General features: G+C 37.4%; 1 protein-coding gene and 1 pseudogene across 1 annotated transcript in view; one reads left to right on the top strand and one right to left on the bottom strand.

Annotated features, from left to right (window-relative positions):
• KAT6A (lysine acetyltransferase 6A) overlaps positions 1 to 19,876 on the bottom strand; it is a 110,403-nt gene extending 90,527 nt beyond the window's left edge. The window contains 2 exon segments of the mRNA XM_019798711.2: positions 18,484 to 19,400; positions 19,772 to 19,876. Of these exon segments, the coding sequence (XP_019654270.2) occupies positions 18,484 to 19,083 (600 nt within the window). The 5' untranslated portion in view covers positions 19,084 to 19,400; positions 19,772 to 19,876.
• Positions 13,873 to 14,084, top strand: LOC117797123 (annotated as a pseudogene).
• Positions 19,877 to 20,318: the final 442 nt, after the last annotated feature.

Genomic DNA, 20,318 nt, shown 5'->3' with positions numbered 1-20,318 from the left:
TATATATATATATGTAAATTTTATTTTTTAAGTAATCTCTACACACAACATGGTCCTCGAACCTACAACCCTGACATCAAGAGCTGCATGCTCTACCAAATGAGCCAGCCAGGCGCCCCTACTTTATATATGTATATAGTTTGTAAGTAGTGAATGTCACCTTTTCCTTGTACTAATGCAGCTCAAAGAGACTAACAATATTTTAAATTCTAAGCTCTGTAAAAAAACCAAGTTAGTTTACTAAAGAGCTACAATAATGTCACAGAAAACTGTTCTTGGTAGCAATCTTAAATCAAAATTACTCACTTTACAGTCAGGACTATAGTTACTCTCCATTTCTGTTGAGGTCAGAAAATTACTTGAGTCTACATTTACCAAGGGGTTACTAGGTCCGATCAGATACAGTGTTTCTTACGTCCTAAAGTGTGTGCAGTATCATGATCCCATGAAGATATGGAGGGTCAAAGAATTAAATACTTTGCCTAGGACCACACAACTAATTAAGTAGTGAAACCAGAAAACAAACTCCAGATCCCAAATTCTATTTACTACCCTAAATGATGGTAACTGATTTGAGTGTGGAAGGATGTCAGTCCTTCTTCTAGTTCTGTATTATACATTTTTCAATACTGACCAGAAAAAGCAATTTACAGAAATGCTTCACTGCATAGTTATGTTGAGATCCCCTAATCCCCTCTACCTGTCACAGCTCCTTTCCCCACACAGTAAAAAGAGAAAATAGACATTTGTGCTGCTCTTTAGGAGTATGAACTAAAATTCTCGAGAAAGGGATGCCTGGGTGGCAGTCAGCTAAGTGTCTGCCTTCAGCTCAGGTCATGATCCTAGGGTCTTGGGACTGAGTCCCACATTGGGCTCCTTGCTCAGTGGGGAGCCTGCTTTTCCCTCTGCGGGCAGCTCCCCCTGCTTGTGCTCTCTGACAAATAAATAAGTAAAACCTTTAAAAATAAATTAAATTCTCAAGCAATAGCTCTTTTTTTTTTTTTAAAGATTTTATTTATTTATTTGACAGAGGGAGACAGCCAGCGAGAGAGGGAACACAAGCAGGGGGAGTGGGAGAGGAAGAAGCAGGCCCCCAGCAGAGGAGCCTGATGTGGGGCTCGATCCCAGAACACCAGGATCACGCCCTGAGCCAAAGGCAAATGATTAACGACTGAGCAACCCAGGCGCCCCTCAAGCAATAGCTCTTTACCTTTTTTCCCAGTGATACACGTGACAAAATGACAATCACATGTATGATATAGTCCCCCAGTACACAGGCATACCTCGTTTTATTGGGCTTTTGCTTTGCGTGCTTTGCAGATACCGTGTTTTCTACAAATTGAAAATTTGTGGCAACCCTGCATTAAGCAAGTCTACTGGTGCCATTTTTCCAACAGTATCTGCTCACTTCATTTGTGTGTGTCACATTTCGGTAATTCTCACAATATTTCAAACTTTTTCATTATTATATTCTATTTATTATGATGATCTGTGATCAGTGATTATGGCTCAAGCTCAGATGACAGCATTTTCTACCAATAAACTATTTTTAAATTAAGATAGGTACTTTTTTTTTTAGATAGAATACAATTGCATACTTAACACACCATCGTGTAAACATAACTTTTATATGCACTGGGAAACCAAAAAATTCATCTGATCCATTTTATTGCAATATCTGCTTTATTGCAATGGTCTGCAACCGAACCCACAATATCTCCAAGGTACGCCTGTATACACAACTCATGCTCCCAGACAGCATATCTGAACGCAAATAAATCAGTGATGCTATTATAGAGATAACCATCTTAATTTTTCAATTAAATAATTTCTTACTTTAAATTATTTTCAACATGTCTCACAACTGAATGCAAAACACTGCTATTCTAGAGCAGGGGTAGGCAAACCGTGGCCTACAGACCAAATCCAGCCCACCACTTGTTAGGTAAGTAACGTCTATTGGAACACACACTCATTTGTTTACAAATTGCCTATAGTTGATCCTCACAGAGTTGAGAAGCGAGATCAGAGGCTGTATGGCCCTCAGAGCCTAAAATATTTACCCTCTGGCACTTTACAGAAAACATTTGCCAACATCTATCTTAGACTGACAATCAATTCAATCAAAGCTCCACTACATTGGGAATTTGCATGTCAATACATCAGACAAATCAGTTTCTTTATTTCTTAAAAAAAACAGTTTTTGTCCTTAGATTCTCAGAGCTCCCAGGATTTAGGCATCACCACTTCATATAATTTACTGCTATTTCCTTGGCTCCCTTGACTGAGAGCAGAGTACGTATCTAGCATCCCTCTTATATATAATCCCGGTACCTAGCATAGCACCTGGGAAATAGTTATTCTGTGGAAATCTGTTGAGTGCATGCCTGAAAATAAGCATATGATTTAAGACAATCAGTCAACAGTAAAAGAGATTCAACCCTACAGAAACTTGTTACTCAAAGTGTATTCTGTTCAGCAGAGAATACTCAGGAGCTTGGTAGAAATGCAAAATCTCAGGCCTCACCAAAGACCTAAAACTGTATTTCAACAAGATTCCCAGATGAAAATTTGAGGAACAGTACTATACAAGGGGATACTTAATTATATTAAAGTTGTGTGTCTGATTCCCAATATGAGCCAAGCCACTTTGCATGGGGAAAAACAACAGCTCCAAGGATGAAGCCTTACTCCTGAGCCTCAAGATACAAAAGAAAGACCTATTTGACGACTTCGACAAAGGGAGTACTTTCTTGTTTTTTTATCAGGGGGAGGGGGGAGAAACGTTGTTATTAAAAAATAGGACCAAATGTGGGGACTGTTCAAATATTTTGCCTATTCCAAAGGAACATGACCAGAGAATGTCCATCTTAATTTAAGTGGATTTTAAAGTATATAAAAAACCCTTTTAAACTACCTAGATGTCTGTTTTTATGTCCTGTTAAAATTTATACATGTTCATAAAAACTTCAAATACTTTTCAAAATGTGATGGCAATATTTTGTGGGTTAATAAATTGATCTGTTTTGTTGTTTCATTGGAGAAAAGAGAGGGAAGTCAGCACTACTTCCTGCTGTTTATTTTTGAAAGCAAAGGCTAAAAAACCATTGCAGCTATGACCTGCTTGGGCTAAAAATAATCTTCAAAAAGGTTGATACTTGATGAATTTGGCAACTTCGGTACTATTACTATCCCTCTTACAGAAAAGGAAACTGATACTCATGGAAGATGAAGTAATTTAAAGATCAAACAACAAGTGATGAGGCTGAGATCTGTGGCTCTTAAATATTATATAAGCCCCAAACTAATCAGAATTAATTTTGTAATTATTCACAAAGAACTTTAATTTTAGATTTTTTTATTATTTATTTGAGAGAGAGAGAGAGAGAGTGAGAATGATCGGTGGGGAGAGGGAAAAGCAGACTCCCCGCTGAGCAGGGGGCCCCACACGTGGCTTGATCCCAGGACCATGAGATCATAACCTGAGCCGATCGATGGCAGACGCTTAACCAACTGAGCCACCCAGGCACCCCTCACAAAGAACTTTAAACTACTGCACCGACTTACCAGAATTCCAGTTTATCTCAACTTTGAATTCAGTTTTTTTTTTTCTTTTGACTAGCACTAGCCTGTACATTCTAGCACATATATTTTAGCTCTACAACCCTGGGCAAATAACTTGACCTCTATGAGCCTTTAGTTCATCTATAAAATAGACAACCTTCCTTAAGGGGTTATTGTGACCTAAATACCTAGCACATAATATTTATTCAAAATTATATAAGTTTTCAAATACAAGTGCTACATAGCATCCATTTTAAAAGACTGACAAGCAAGAACATACTAAATCATCTACTGAATAGGGTTTCCCCACCATCGTACAAAAGCACAAACTTAAGATTGAGGGGTGGGTGAAGGGTCATTCTACAGGATAGAAATAGGCCACTACAAGAAAGAGGTCATTATAGGCTTACAAGGGAGACCCAGCAAAAAAGAACTAGCTATTTCTCAAGTGACATCATAACAGTTAAAAAGAAACTCAACAAATTTCTGATTATCTCTAAGAATTATATGCTTTTAAGTAATCAGGCTTAAGAGAGACTAGTAGTAGAATACAGATCAGAGGCTGTCTCTGGACACGAGGATAGAAGAACAAACTCCAATGAGAATTAAAAATAAGAGGGGCGCCTGGGTGGCTCAGTCGTTAAGCGTCTGCCTTCGGCTCAGGGCGTGATCCCGGCGTTATGGGATCGAGCCCCACATCAGGCTCTCCTGCTATGAGCCTGCTTCTTCCTCTCCCACTCCCCCTGCTTGTGTTCCCTCTCTCACTGGCTGTCTCTCTCTCTGTCAAATAAATAAATAAAATCTTTAAAAAAAAAAATGAGTCAAAAATAGATAATGATTTTTCATTTATCAGACTGCCAAAGATCAAAGTTTGATAACACTGTGTTGCAAAGGGTGTAGGCAAAAAATACACTGCTGGTAATCTCTATGGAGAGAAATTTAGAAATACCAAAATTACAAAGGCATACACATTCTTTGACCCGATTATTCTACTTCTAGGAACTTACAAATCTAAAATAATGCACAAAGGAGGTTATTGAGTGGAGAGAAAAACAAGTGGGAAAAAAGCAAGGCAAGGTGCAGAATAGTATGTGAAGGTTTGCTATCAACTATGGGGGAAAATGCATATATAAAAGTGATTACTTATATACACAGAGAATCTCTCTGGTAGGCAGAAACCAAACACACTGGATGCCTCCTAGGAGGGGAAATGATTAGCTGGGAAACAGGAGTTAGAAGAATACTTTTAATGGCACTCTTCTGTAATTTTTGAATTTTATGTACTAATGAATACATTATTATCTATTGGGCAACATAATTTCTTAAGGTTTTAAAAGTATTTTATGGGTAACAGAAAACAAATATTACCTTGAAGGAAGTAGCAAACGGTACTTTTTAGCTGAGGTATCAAACATTTGCTGAAAACATCTGAAACTCTATCTCTCCTTTTAATCTACAGAGGCTATAAATTTTGAGAGGATAAATGGTTTAGCCTCTAAGTTTAAAGAGAGTTAATAATAGCTTAAAAAAAAATCAACCTGATTTCTATCATTTCCCCTTCCAGTTTAAACCTGACACTTTCAATTCAACAAACACTTTATGAGCATCTTACAAAGTGTCAGGACCTGTATACAAAGATATGACCCGATAAATGGTTGAACGGATGTACATAATAAATAGTAAAAGACACCACTTTTTTTTTAATGCCTGTCATTTTCATGAACAAGAGGCAGCCTAATGTGGCAGAAGGAGTACTGGACTTGAAAGAGACCATGACTGTAATTCCATTTAAGGCCTTAACCAATCATATAATTCTGCATACATAAAACCTGGCAATCATAACACCTGGACTGCCTACCTTACTACAAAAGTGTTAGAGCAAAAGAAAATATATGTGAAAGCAAAATTCTTTATAATCTGTGAAACACTTCAGAAACATAATTACCACCCAAATGAAGTTTTAGAGAAAAATATTTTATTTCTTTTTCTTTCTCTAGCTTTCTTTGCTGAAGTTAAGAGTTCTCTGTTTAACTGAAGTTATCAGAAACAAAACTCTGTAATTTTATTATTCTTTCACACTTAACAGATAACAAAGTCAACCCACTTGTAAAGCATTCAAAGAAAGTAAAGGTAAGTTTTTACTGAAGTACCATATATAGGGACACCTGGGTGGCTCAGTCGGTTAGGAAGCTACCTTCAGCTCAGGTCATGATCCCAGGTTCCTGGGATCAAGCACCACATTAAGCTCCCTGCTTCTCCCTCTGCCTGCCACTCCCCTCTGCTTGTGTGCACTTTGACAAATAAATAAAATCTTTAAAAAAGAAAAGAGAAAGAAAGTTACACATGTAAAATCCAAACAGTCAAAAGCAGATATTCAAGTGCCAACTTAAAGCTGGCGCTTATGTTAACCAAGGCCTTGGGGATACTCTTAAAATGGAGGGTTAATGAGAGCAACAGGAAGCCTAGGATGGCAGCAATAAGGGCAAAAAGGGCCAATACAGAGAGGGGCTACAAAAGTACCAACAATTGTGGTTGTAATACTGGCAGATTGTCAGCTTTCTTAATGATATGCTTTGTCAACGCTCTGCTCTAAGTTTGAAGTTGCTTTTTTAAAAATCTTGGCCTATTCTTATGCAATAAGAGGAATGCATTTACCTCTGTACCATGGATGTATACTCACCCTGCATGAATACTTCAGATAAAACCAATCCTATCTTCTACCACTGAAAGGCAAGCAAACAAATACACACACTCAAATGTATCCTGCCGCCTTGGAGGTTACCCTATCACACCTTACCTTCAGTTCAAAGAAAGCATATCAAGAATAAAAGCTGATGGGGCACTAGGGTACCTCAGCCAGTTAAGTGTCTGCCTTCAGGTCAGGTCATGATCCCGGGGTCCTGGGACAGAGCCTCACCTTGGGCTCCCTGCTCAGCGGGGAGCCTGCTTCTCCCTCTCCTCTGGCCCTCCCCCCTGCTCATGTGCGCGCGCTCTCTCTCTCTCTCTCTCACTCGCCCTCTCTCTCCCCCCCTCAAATAAACAAAATCTTATTTTGGGTGGCTCATTCGGTTAAGCGTCTGCCTTTGGCTCACGTCATAATCCCAGAGTCCTGGGATGGAGGCTCCCTGCTCAGCGGGGTGTCTGCTTCTCCCTCTCCTTCTGCCCCTCCCCCTGCTTGTGCACTCTAATAAACAAAATCTTTAAAAAAAAAAAAAAGCTGCTAACAAAATGCAGAAACATATAAAATGCTAACTAATGTTTGCTGGGGAGGATAGTGACTCCAAAACCAAGATCTACAAGTCAGACATGTGATTTGGTTCTTTATTCTTTGGTTACTCAATTAAACATTTATTATGGGCCTACAATGTTTTGCTTCTAGGCCTTTGTACGTGCTGTTCCCTCTGCAGGAACCACTCTCTTTCCCACCCCACCCATTTGCTTCCCCACCTCACTAACCTCTCACATGTGACTTCCTCTAAGACTTCCCTAACTTTCCCCACCCCCCTCCTCTGTGTTTCTATAACACTAGGTTTTACCCCATCAGAGCCCTTACCGCTGTGTGTGTTAATTACAAAGACTGTATCTCCTTTACTCAGGACTTAATCACTGTGCTGGCACCTGAAAATGTTCCATAAATACTTGCAAAGCATACCAGACATTGTGCCAGATAGACAGGGATACAAAGATGAAAAACAAGATCCTAAATTCACTGTCTAGTGGGAGGCAGGCTAAAGCAACAATACAATGTAAAATGGGCTATGAAGGAGGCATGTACAGGATATCAGGGACATGAAGAGAGCTCTCTAAGTCAACCTGGAAGCAGGATGAGTAATAATGAAGAAGAAACAGAAAGAGGATATGCTTAAACTAAGCCTGCAAGGTTAAATAAGAGCTAATCGGTGAAGAAAAGATAATCATTCCAGATAGGAGAAAAACAGGAGCAAGAGAAACAAGGTGGATCTGAGGAACTACAAATTGTCTGGATTGTGCAGTGAGTCTCAAACCTCAGCATGCATCAGAATCACCTGGAGGGCTTATTAACATACAAGTTGCTGGACCCCACCCCCAGTTTGTGATTCAGTAGGCCTGGAATATGGCCCAAGAACTTGCATTTCAAACAATTTCAGGTGACCCTACTGCTACTTCTTGTCCCTAAGGCAACACTTTGAAAGCCACTAGTATAATGGTACACAGAGGGCATATGAAGTTGCAGTAGACAAGTCTGGAGCCATATGATGGGGTAAATATACATTACGCCAAAGAATCTGGCACTGAAGGATTTTAAGCAAAGGAGTAAGTTTAACTTTAGAAAGATGGTAATAATAGCTGACATTTACAGAGCACTGGATTTTATGTATTCTACAGAATACACCGTCCAGTAATTATTAGCCATATATGGCTATTTCAATTAAATTACAATTAAATTAAATTCATTTCTTCATCAACCTGCCACATTTCAAGAGCTCAATAGCCACATAAGGCCACTGGCTACTGTACAGAGCACAGATATAGAACATTCATTCCATCATCACACAAAGCACAATTAGACAACACTGATGCATTAACTCATTAAATCTTTGAAACTTCATTTTGAGATAGACACTGTATTATCTCCATTTTATAGAAAGAAACATGGCTAAGAAAGATTAAGCAAATTACCCAAGGTCATAAAGCAAGTGGTGCCTACATGGGATGCAAACCCAGATGGTCTGGTTGAGCCTGTGTTCCTAATCACTTCTTAATAGGATCATTCTTGGCAATAATATGAACTGGACGGAGATGATATTAAGGAAGGCACACCAGTGAGGAAACTACTAAGGTAAATCAGGAGAGAAATGACAAGGACCTGCACTAAGAGTAGCAGCTGGAATGGAGAATTTAATTAAAAGAGATGTTAAATAAGTAGAAAAGATTGGGAATGGACTAGAACTGAATCCAAAAGAAGTGCAAGTGAAATGTAGAATATAACACCAAAGTTTCTTGTAGGAATCAGAGTCAATGGCAATGTCTCATACCACAACAAGAAATCAAAAAAGCAAGTTAGAAGGTGATGAATTCCATCCTGGTCATCATGAAACTGAAGTGACTAAGACAAGACACTACACTGTGGGATATACAAGCCCAGAGCTCAAAAGAGAGATTTGGATTATGAATTTAGTCATTAGCACAGTGGAGGTTAAGTCTAGAGATAACTCAGAAGGTTGAAGCAAAAAGAAGCAAGCAAAGAACAGGATCTTAGGGGGGCACCTGGGTGGCTTAGTCAGTTGAGCATCCGACTCTTGGTTTCAGCTCAGGTCATGAACTGAGGATGATGGGCTCAAGCCCCACATGGGGCTCCGCACTCAGTTCCGAGTCTACTTGAGAGATTCTCTTTCTCCCTCTCCCTCCCCCTGCAAGTGCACATGCTCTCTCTCTCCCTCAAATAATCTTAAACAACAACAAAAAAATCCCTCTGCCCCTCCCCCTTCTCTCTCTCTCCCTCTCAAAAAAACAAAAACAAAAAACAAAAAACAAAAAACCAGGATCCTAGGGAATCCAACATACAAGATTCAGGCAAAAGATAAAAAGCCAGTAAACTGAAAATGAAATACCAGAAAGATGGAGAACAGGGAAGACACCTAGCAAAGAATTATCCCAAAGGTCAAGGGAGGAGAGAATGGTCAACAAGCGTAAATGCTACTGAAAAGTCAGGTAACATAAAGACTGAAAACTGTACACAAGAACTGTTTCAAATGGTGCTCTAGGACCAAAGGGCAGATTGCAACAGATGTGGACTGAATACAGACTTTTTTCAAGAAATTTCAAAATGAAGGAAAGGACATAGGGTGTAGATGTACAGAAGGATCTCGAACCGTGTTTTTGTTTTTATTCTAACTTGATGGGAGAGACTTCCCCACGTTAAGAGGCAAAGAGTAGAAAGACTGGGAACATTACTGATGGGACAAGGCCCCTGAGACAGGAGAGAACATAGAGAGATGAGCTCTAGACAAGACACTTCTTTCATAATCTCTGAAAAGGTAGCAAAGGGGGTAAAAATAAGTACAGACATATTTAGGTTAGTGTAGGAGGGGTATAAACTGAATGAGCTCATATGGCTAGAGAGATTCTATTCTGTGAAGCGGAATACGGGAGTGTCTGCTGACAGTGAGAAAGGCGAAAGGGCTGGAGGAAATACTGAACTGCTGCAGAGAGAACAGATCAAAGACATAGACATATGTCCCAAAGCAGAACTGATTAGAGGCCACAAATTTGTAAATGGCATCCCACCACAAGGTTTGTGCAATTTTTTTCAAAATGATAAACAGTCCCATATAGGAGCAGGGAGAGAAAAACTGTTGGCTTAATGTCAAGGTTGGGGTTTGCCAATTAGAGGAGTAAAGTGAGTAACTTAGGTGATAAACCATAAGGCCAAGCAATTAGAAGAAAAGCATTATAGTGGTGGGAGGGGGGCACCCATCAAACTCACACATGGAACCTTCTCCAAAATACATACCATATGAGACCCTGATGAGATAAAAGAGCAGGTGTAGTAGGAGAGAAAGGTGGAAGATTAGGGCAGTTAAGGTCAGAAGTAAGAGAAAACAAAATTTAGGTTTCCATGAGTACATTGTCCTGGGTTCAATCAAAGTATGTTCATGGGGGAGGATGTGAAGTATGTTGTCTCATGTTATTTGTCTGACCTGCAATGATTAGATAAAAAGTAGCTGCTTCTGTCCCCTGACGCCCTCAGCCAGTTCCGTTAGAATAGTAGTTCTCAAGCCTGGCTATACATTCGATACACATGCAGACTTCGAAACAAAAAAACAAAACAAATTAAAATATGGGACCCCTAGATCTGCTAGAGTCTAATTTAAGTGGTTTGGTGTTTATTTTTTGAGGCTCCTTGGGTTGTTCTAAAGTGGATATAGTGTCAAGAACCACTGCTTTAGAAAGAACAGGGCTTTAGATTTATGTTATGAATTTAAAGAAAAATTGGCATGAGAAGAAATGAAATAACTGAAACAGGAAAATGATAAAAGAGCATCTAAATCGTAAATCAGATATTTAAAGATGTCCTCAATAGAAAAGTTGGAAAACCATCTTAAAACACAGCATCACACTTAACACACACACACAAAAAATGTAATAATGTTTCTAAGGGTTCTGTTACAGGTTCTAGAAAACTGAGGAGTTAAATGCTTCACTGTAGCCAATGAAGAAAAAAAGAAACACCTGCAGTCTACAAAGCAGAAAGAATTGAAAACCAACACTTAACAGCAGCTCTCCAGGTCAACTACAGTTCACAATTCCCTGGAGGAAAAAGCAGCCTATAATATAAGCATGATAACCCCCCTCCCTTCCCCCCACACACAAGGAATCTACCTCTTCTGCACAAAAGGTAAATGGCAAAGGAATCAGCTGTCTTCTCTCACACAAAGATTTTAAGTTTTTCAGTGCCAGATTTTCTTTCTACATCATTTACCAATAATCTTAAAACCACCCAATTATTTTATAAATAGCTGTCCCCAATCTTAACCTTTATTTGCCATTATTCTAATGCATTTGCTAAATTTTACCACAAAGTAAAAGTAATGCAGAGATGAACTGTCACAATGACCAAAAAAGACAAATATAATCTGTTGTCTGCTGCCTTCTCGTAAGGTTTTACTATAACAAATCACCCGGAACCAAGACTCTATATACACACGTAACAGTAACAGTCGGCGGTAGACTGTACATTCCTATCTCCCCATACCTGATGCCTTTGATAAGAATTACTTCATTACTTAATAGAAAGTCTGGTACCTTTCTATCTCAGTCCTAAATTTTTTAAGTTCTAACCAATTATCCAAGTCCCTCAGAGGTCTATGTTGTAGATATTCTGAAAATCAGCCTTAACTGTAAGCAGACCTTTTTTTTTCCTTCAAAATTCAAGGAGTACTTTCCCCTCCAGCATTAAGGTAGCTCAATATGTTCTTCTAATATTTAGCTAAAAAAATAAGACAACTAACTCCTCTAACTTGAGCCATAAGAAAACAGTCTTTTCCAAAAAAATAAAAAGTTGTTTCAACTTTCAAGAATGTATAGCTATCTTCAAACACTGAAACAAGCTGATTTACATATTTGTGGTTATAAAAACCACCAAAATTCTCTAGACCAGGGTTTATTCTATGGTTTTCATTAAGCAATACATTATTTTATACTCGTTGCTCTCTAATATTTTAAAGCAGTACTACAGCTTAATGAAAAAAAGCAAAGAACTGAGAAGGGTCTGACCACTTTCTCCCAAATTAACTTGCTGTGTGGCACTGCACAAGACACTTAAATCTCTTGCGCCCTCAATTTCTCTATCTGTGAAATAAGATTAGAAACACTGTTATACAAGACTGCTACTTGCTCAAAATTCTGTAAAATGCAGAAAAATCTATTCTTTTTTTCAAAGAATTTCTCCATACTTTGTAAGCATAATATAATCCAACTATAAATATACCTTACTCAACACCACAGCCAAAGTTATTTTTCCTTAGCAGGTCTTTTTTTTTTTTTTTAATTGCTGGGAGTTAAAAACTATTTTGACCCAGAATGGTATTCTGCAAATCTAAATGCTACACCACTATAATCCCCGTGCTTAATTTCAACCCTTAACCAAATAGTGCCATACTACAAACTGTTTCTTCACCTGTTCCCTAATGAAGTTGAAAGTAATTCTTTGGACTTGAATTTACAGAGTTATGTACAGTGCTGATGAAAGCCATCTGTTGGAACTATGACTTTCCTGTCAAAGGAAAACACCAGAAGAAACAGCCTAGATTTTCCTGGGAACCAGCTGCAGCTGAATGAGTCCTAATCCTGCTCCAGCTGGGAAAAGCAGAAGGGTGAAGTCGCTACAGGTCTAATTCATCTGCTGCAGATCCTTTGCGAACTGACTCCACCCATGAGTAGCCAATTGGTAAACAACTTCACCAGACGAGGCTCTTAATAATTCACGTATTATACGTAACATTCGTTTCTTTAAAAATGTTTAAAACAGAACACCAAAGCATTCATTATTGTAATTTTAACACTTCCCAGTTCACTAAAAACAAACAAAAAACTTCTTAATTCTATTTTAACCAAACAACCTGGCAACCAGATTCAGTCCTCTTACATAGCTAAGATCCAAGTCAGTGTAGAAAATATACTTTCTCCAATATTCTTCATAGGAAGAGAAAAAGTCCTATTATCTATCTGCTTTCATAGAATTAAAGGTAAGTGTAATGTAAAAAGTATTGGCCCATGTGTCAGGATGAACTAAATAAAAAACAGGCAGCATGGATAAGATAATGCATTTTGCATACATTCATTTTCTATTGGCGTTTTATGAGAAGCCATAATGAAAACCTGTATTATTAAATGTTATTAAATAGCTATTATATAAATATACTACACCTATAAAATTTAACCATGTAAAATTCTCTGAGACTTCAATAAGAAAACATGTTAAAGCGCTCAGAACACTACTCAACGCATTGTTAGCCCTTAACAAATGTTAGCTATTAATAGGTTTCTATAAGCAACTGCTTACATTCCCTTGGCCTACTGATACAGGGCAAAGAAAGGTCAAGATGGTTAGATCCTCTAGATCCCTATTCCCGAAGCAATTTATAGTATTTGACATCTTCATTAATTTCTTCCCTTTTATTTCATCAATTTATTAAAAGTTAGTCCTAGAAAGAGTAAAGTGCTACTGTCAAAAGTATAAGGAAAATGTCTAGGTTGTGTGCATTGGCTGGGTATAGAAGTTTTGATTAGCAATGGCTAAACCAAAGGTTGCTTTCATAGCTCAAATTTTCTTTCAGGGTGTGTCATGGGCTGAAAATTAACCAAAACACATACAGTTCATAGACTAACTAGAAGACCAAAAATTGCCTGTACAGTTGATTGTCTTGCATTGCAAATATATCTCTGCCTTAGTTATTTTTAAAATTCTGGGGTTTCTTTAATAAGTCCACTGAGACAAAGACAATTCCTAACCACATTTATATTTAATCTACCTCAATAACTTGTTAGTAACAAATTTTTATTTCTAGCCAGCTTCTCCTTAGGGCCCACAACATTTAGAGTCACCAAAAAATTGATACAGCGTCAATTTTACTATAAAGGCCATTTCCAAATACCTAAATCAAAGCTTTATTATTAACTCTGTAACTTGAAAACATATTTCCATTCAAATTCACATCTCTACACCAAAGCCCCACTTATTCTGTGAATTTAAAATGTCAAATTCCAGTAACAAAAATAATTTGGATTCTACTAAAAGTTTACTGTATTGAGATAGAACTTATTTTAAGCTTTGCGCAGTGGCAGTATCATAGCCAATGAGGTTTATCCGAGGTGCGATTATTGCTAATTGAGATAGAACTTATTTTAAAAGGCTATAAATTTATCACTTGATCTTTCTCCTCCAGGTTACCCAGCTGGGTAATAACCTAAACAATAACATTAGTCTCTACCCTTTCCATCTGTAACGCTTCAGCAAATTATAATTCTGTTCCACAACAATACTCGACAGAGTAACACTTTAATGACGTGGCTGATTATTGCAAGAGTACAGTTTTCTGGACTAGTAATATGTAACATAAACTAGATATATGCAAGTACATTTTTCTGTGTTAAAACGAAACCAGAAGTTTGAAATCAAGGTGAAAATTATTCCTGAAAGGTTCCTTCCAAGACCCAGTGTCTCAAGACACATACCATCACAATTTCAAATAATACAGCCTCACCCAAGAAACATCTCATTATTTCTCAGGGATTCACAACATTCAATTGTTATGAACAACAATGACTGTAAAAAACTAAAAGTTATATTTTATAAACTAAAAAAGAATCCCAAAAATATTTATTTCACATCTCTCCACCTTAATCCTCAACAAGACCTAAATCCTAAATTCATTATTGTGGTAGGCATCTAAATGTTTGCTGAATGAATATGAATAAATGAAACAAATGAACAAATTACCTTACAGTAAAATCTGTATTTCAAAAGGAAAGAAATTTGCAAGGGACCAATTGTTATTTAAGCCAGTTTCACATTATCACCATCACCTATATGCCACAATTCATCAAGGAAAAGCAACATTTTGAATTCCCAAATGAAAGAGCTCTAGTACAGCATGCAACAAATCCCAGACTGCAAATTAGAAAACTTCAGTTAACAGATAAAATGAAAATCAATAAGCACGGACATTATCTTCATGAAAAAAAAATAAAACAAAATGTCATGTAGACAAAACTATTTTCTTATGGACCTCAGGTATACAAAACTAAATTTTTCATAATCCCTGGTTTCTGATTCATTCTTATCACCGGTTCAAAGAAAGTTTTAAAATCCAGTCTATGGTAGAGAAAAAGAGACACAAACAGTGAAGGGGTGGAGGTTGGAGGAAATGTGTCCTTTCATAATTAGAGATGTGCTATGAAGTTAACACCGAGAATATTCACAATTGTGTACCTGATTGCAGTTGACAGGCATTATATGTAACAACTCCCAAGAGGCAGTAGGTATAGCTGTTAACAAAAGACTGGAGCCAGACCGCCCAAGTTCAAATCCTAGCTTTACCACTTAATATCTCTGTGACTTGGAGAAATTACTAAACCTCTTTTATGCCTCGGTTTCTTCGCCGGTAAGGTAACACTACCTACTTCACTGAGTTGTGTGAGAATTAAATAAGTTAATGTATGTATAGCTTTAAAGTAATGCCTCACACATAGTAAACACATCAAGTCAAACAAATTCGCCATAAACTACCACAACCCTAAAGCTAGCTCAGAAATTTCCCTTACAACTTGGATAAAACTTTTAAATCATAGTATTCCACAGATTTCCCTCCCTATCAATGTGAAAACACACTTAAGTTCAACTGTGTTCACAAAAACTCTTAAAAATACAGCATTTCTACACAGCTGATTCCACCAAAAGTAGCAAAACCACTCAGTTGCTGAAAATCTAACAGAGTTCTACAGTTCCTTCCAAAGGTTGATATCCCAAAGAAATAAGAGTTAAAATTGATATAGAAAAAAAATAAAGAGGAACTCGAAATAATGCCTGGCCCACAATAGGTGCTCAATAACCATTTGCTGAATTAAGGCCTAAAAGTGAAACTACTCTGGCCTACACTTTCCTTTCTCCATCACTGTCGAATACACTCTAATTTTTTTGAGAATACCTAGGTTCATAACAGCAAACCAATCAATATTAAAAAGAGGAAAGAAAGTAGATAAAATACAATATAAAGAGCAAACACATTATCTGTTCAGAGAAGGAAGAATTCCTCACTGTATTATGATTTCGAATGTGAGCTTTTCCTGTCTTTGGGGGAAGCACTGAGGAAAATCACTACTGAAAACAAGACTAAAAATACATAACAGAGCTCAATAACCCTAAATTCATAGATATCATAAAATTAGTTTTCAATTCAGACCAGTACACAGATATAGAAGTCCCAACTCAATGAAACTCAATTTTCCTAAATGTATACTACAAATTTACTTTGGTTAATAACACTATATATTACAGTTATGTAACCAAAAAGATATTTCTAACAAAAGTAAACCAGCAAATATCTACTAGATTAAACTTTTTTTTAATGCAGAGATCTCAGCTCAGCTGCAAAGTAAGAACTGTTGAATTAGGGGTGCCTGGGTGTCTCAGTCGTTAAGCGTCTGCCTTCGGCTCAGGGCATGATCCCAGAGTCCTGGGATCGAGCCCCACATCAGGCTCCTCTGCTGGGAGCCTGCTTCTTCCTCTCCCACTCCCCCTGCTTGTGTTCCCTCTCTCGCTGGCTGTCTCTCCCTGTCAAATGAACAAATAAAATTTAAAAAAAAAATTGTTGAATTAGATGGTTCTCAAGGTCCCTTTCAAAAATAAAATCCTGGGGTGCCTGGGTGGCACAGCGGTTAAGCGTCTGCCTTCGGCTCAGGGCGTGATCCCAGCGTTATGGGATCGAGCCCCACATCAGGCTCCTCTGCTATGAGCCTGCTTCTTCCTCTCTCACTCCCTCTGCTTGTGTTCCCTCTCTCGCTGGCTCTCTATCTCTGTCGAATAAATAAAAATAAAATCTTTAAAAAAAAAAAAAAAAGCTTTAAAAAAAAAATAAAAATAAAAAAAAATAAAATCCTAGGGTGATAGGATATATCCCATAGTGTACTATATTGGCTACCTTTTAAAAATATGCACAAGTGACATTTTATGTATGGCTAATATTTTTAAAACTTAAAATATCTAATTCAAGCAAGGGAAACTATAATAAAAGCAAGCACCCAGGGGTGCCTGGGTGGCACAGCAGTTAAGCATCTGCCTTGGGCTCAGGGCGTGATCCCGGCGTTATGGGATTGAGCCCCACATCAGGCTCTTCCGCTATGAGCCTGCTTCTTCCTCTCCCACTCCCCCTGCTTGTGTTCCCTCTCTCACTGGCTGTCTCTATCTCTGTCGAATAAATAAATAAAATCTTTAAAAAAAAAAAAAAAAGCAAGCACCCAGGTGTTCTAACAAGAATTTATAATACTCAATTCACAGATTAACACTGAATTCATTGTAAACTATAAATTATTTCCTGTTTCCATGTAGTTAATCTGTAGATCATTTGGTAACAATTTCAGGAATCAATTATTATACTTCTCTTAACTTCAGCCATATGTGATCAAGAAACAGTTCTTACAGTAAGAGTTCTACAGCACTGAACTACAGAATAAAGCATTTTAGTTCCTTGTCCACCTTGAATTTTTAATATCACACTTTTAATAAATGCTCAAATGACAAAGAACCATTCTATCAGAATCATTTCAAAGGTAATAACAGTAAGATAATGTTTCCATTTCAAAGTTCACAGGGAAAATTGAATCCTAAAATAGATCTCTAAAAACTTCATGTAAGAAAAATATTGTTAATTTTCAATTGCTATTTAAACAAAAATCTATAGGTGGGTCATTAACTGCAGTAAGTTTAGACTAAGTCTTAAATATTTTTAAATACATTCAATGTTGACTTTACAATCTTCTCATCCTAGAAGCAGCTTCCATGATCTCAGGCAAAATAAAGATTATCTTACTATTGTACACTCGAGTGTGCATCAGTACTACCACTCTCCCCAGAACTACAATTCAGAACACTTGAAATAAATTTACAGCTAAGACACTACGTCAATGTAAAAAACTGCTACTAACAAAATTCTCCTCATCCCCCAATACCTATTGAAGGGCCAAATTTTGCTGTTTCTTACTGTACTTTCAACTGTGCAAAACAAAAGCATGAAACACAGAGCACAGTAAGGTATACCACTGTGTATCAAAACTCGCAACTCCACATAACTTTAGAAATATAGGATACTTTATTCCTGACCCATGTAGTTACACCTGTCATAAACAACACTTAGGACTTCATCCTATGCAAAGAATACATGACAGAAAGTCAGAATACAACAGAAATAAGAACTGATAAATTTGCTTAGCTACTTCTATGGGTCAGGAGAATCAGTCTCACTCCTAATGATAATGTGGAACAAAAAGAAAAAAAGGAAAAAAGAGAGGTTCTCAGAGTCACCTGCTTATTTCAAATCCAAGCCTCCAACATTTAGCAGTGTTCATCAACTTCCAGCAGTAAGATATTATAAGAACTTACAAAACAGCCTTAAAGTTGAATGCTATTTTTAAATTCTAATCTAAATATGTTCTTTTAGGTACATCAACACACTCTGAAACTCAGGTGTCAAATATTTCAAAGTATAAGGACAACTGGTATCTACTGAATTCTAAAAACTCACCAATAAAAAACCAGAGGTGATCATTCAAGTCCCCAAACACAAACCCTGAATATAATTTCTATGTAACTTCTTAGAAATGTGACTTTGCAGCACGCTATACCATCACCTCTATGAACACTGATGCATATGCCACTCTTACCTTATCCTTTTCATGTGGAAGGAGTGACACTGGAGGTAAAGATGAAAGAGACTCACAACTCTCTTTCCCATCCACACTGGTTGCTTTAGTGTTGAGCCGATAAAGAGGTCCATCTTTAAGGAGTCTGCCGTGGCCAACGGCTCGTTTAATAGCCAATCGTAACTGCTGGTGAAAGCCAGAGGCAGCACTGCCTCCAAATAACGCAGACACATCCTTCTGACCTTTCAAAAAACGTTCAATGCTTTTCAAAGTTGAGCCACTGGACTCTGCCAAGCCCTCAACCGCCCGCTTGATCAGTTTATTCCAATCTACATTTTGTTTATTATCCAATTTTCCATGGTTTCGGGGTTTAGGAAGTGCTATTCGCCCAGGATTATCAGGATCTTTATAGGAATTGAGTCCTTTATTGGAGACTTTTAAAATTGTTCCATCTTTAACACTCAACTCCAATTGTTCTAAAACAGTTTTACGATCCAAGCCATGGGATGAAGACACTGCATTGCATATCCTTTCTTCTGAAGGACGCTGTTTTTGCTTCTTCACTTTTTTGATGGCCTCCAAAATCCACTCCGTATACAGCGGGTTAGCGAGTTTTACCATGGTGAAGGATTCTGTATATCCATAGAGTCGTTATCCCTTATCCTGATGCTGAGTAAGTTTTACACCATGGAAAACAACATTCTCGGAGGCTGGGAACCAGTTAACCATAGCATACAAGTTTTCTGGCCTGAGTCCTTTCTCCTTTCACAAAACAGAGTGCCTCCTCACTTTTACTTTAAAAACCAAAACAACCTGTTATTTGAAATGTCTTTAAATTTCCCAGTAAACTTCTCAGTAGCACCACACATGGGTCTCTTCATCAAGTTGTAAGAACTCAAGAACATCTCCTTCCCAGCAGGAAAATGTGCATCTTATGCCTGAAAAACAAACAAGGTCAGTTTTCTATCAAGTCCCATTTTGTAAATAAGCTATAACTGAGACATCCTAGTCTTTAAAGATAATGTTTTGGCTACCTTTTAAAAATATGCACAAGTGACATTTTATGTATTGCTAATATTTTTAAAAATTAAACACTAGCAAGTGTTTACTGAGCACCTGTAGAGTTTTAACAAGTTTCTATCAACAGTCCAAAAACAATTATGTATGTAAACCATTGGGGTAAAGGAAAAAGGAAAGCTGAATAATTAGGATACAATGAGGGAACAAGATGAGATATACTATGAATGACCTTAGGCTACTACTAAGCAGAGGGGTGCTGACTATTCTGTACTCCACAATCTCTGCTCACCAGTCTATGAACTGAAACTCTTCCTTGACATCTTTCCCCAAGAACCTATTCAGCACTTCAACAAGTATCTGGATTAGCAGAAAGAATCCTGCAATGAAAGTAAGAGTGAATCTTTCATCTTTCAAAATTACAGACATTTAAACTGCATAAAAAGTCAATAAGGCAAAAAACCAAATAATGAGAAAAATTTTAGAGACAATTTTAAGTATTTTATATATTAAAAGAAACAAAAAATACAATTTACACAGATCAAGTTCATATTTTAAGTACATTACTGTAAACATTCCAAATGGAAAAACAAAACTGAAAATCAAGTGAGAAACGTCCTTAAAGAATTTTAAAATCCAAATTCCTTCAAATTTTAAGAATTACATGCTGATAGTGTCTCCTAAACCAAACTAAAATACTAATATTCAATATACTGGAGAGAGAAACAACTGTCAAAATGTTCATAACCAAGCTACAGACAGAGAAACTAGAAGTGAGAAAGGCCCAGAATCACTGGGTTCAAAAATGCACACACTACGCATCAAATGTACTATACTGC

The sequence above is a fragment of the Ailuropoda melanoleuca genome, chromosome 18 (assembly GCF_002007445.2).
Source record: "Ailuropoda melanoleuca isolate Jingjing chromosome 18, ASM200744v2, whole genome shotgun sequence".
Classification (NCBI taxonomy): domain Eukaryota; kingdom Metazoa; phylum Chordata; class Mammalia; order Carnivora; family Ursidae; genus Ailuropoda; species Ailuropoda melanoleuca.
This window is presented reverse-complemented; position numbering and strand designations above follow the sequence as displayed.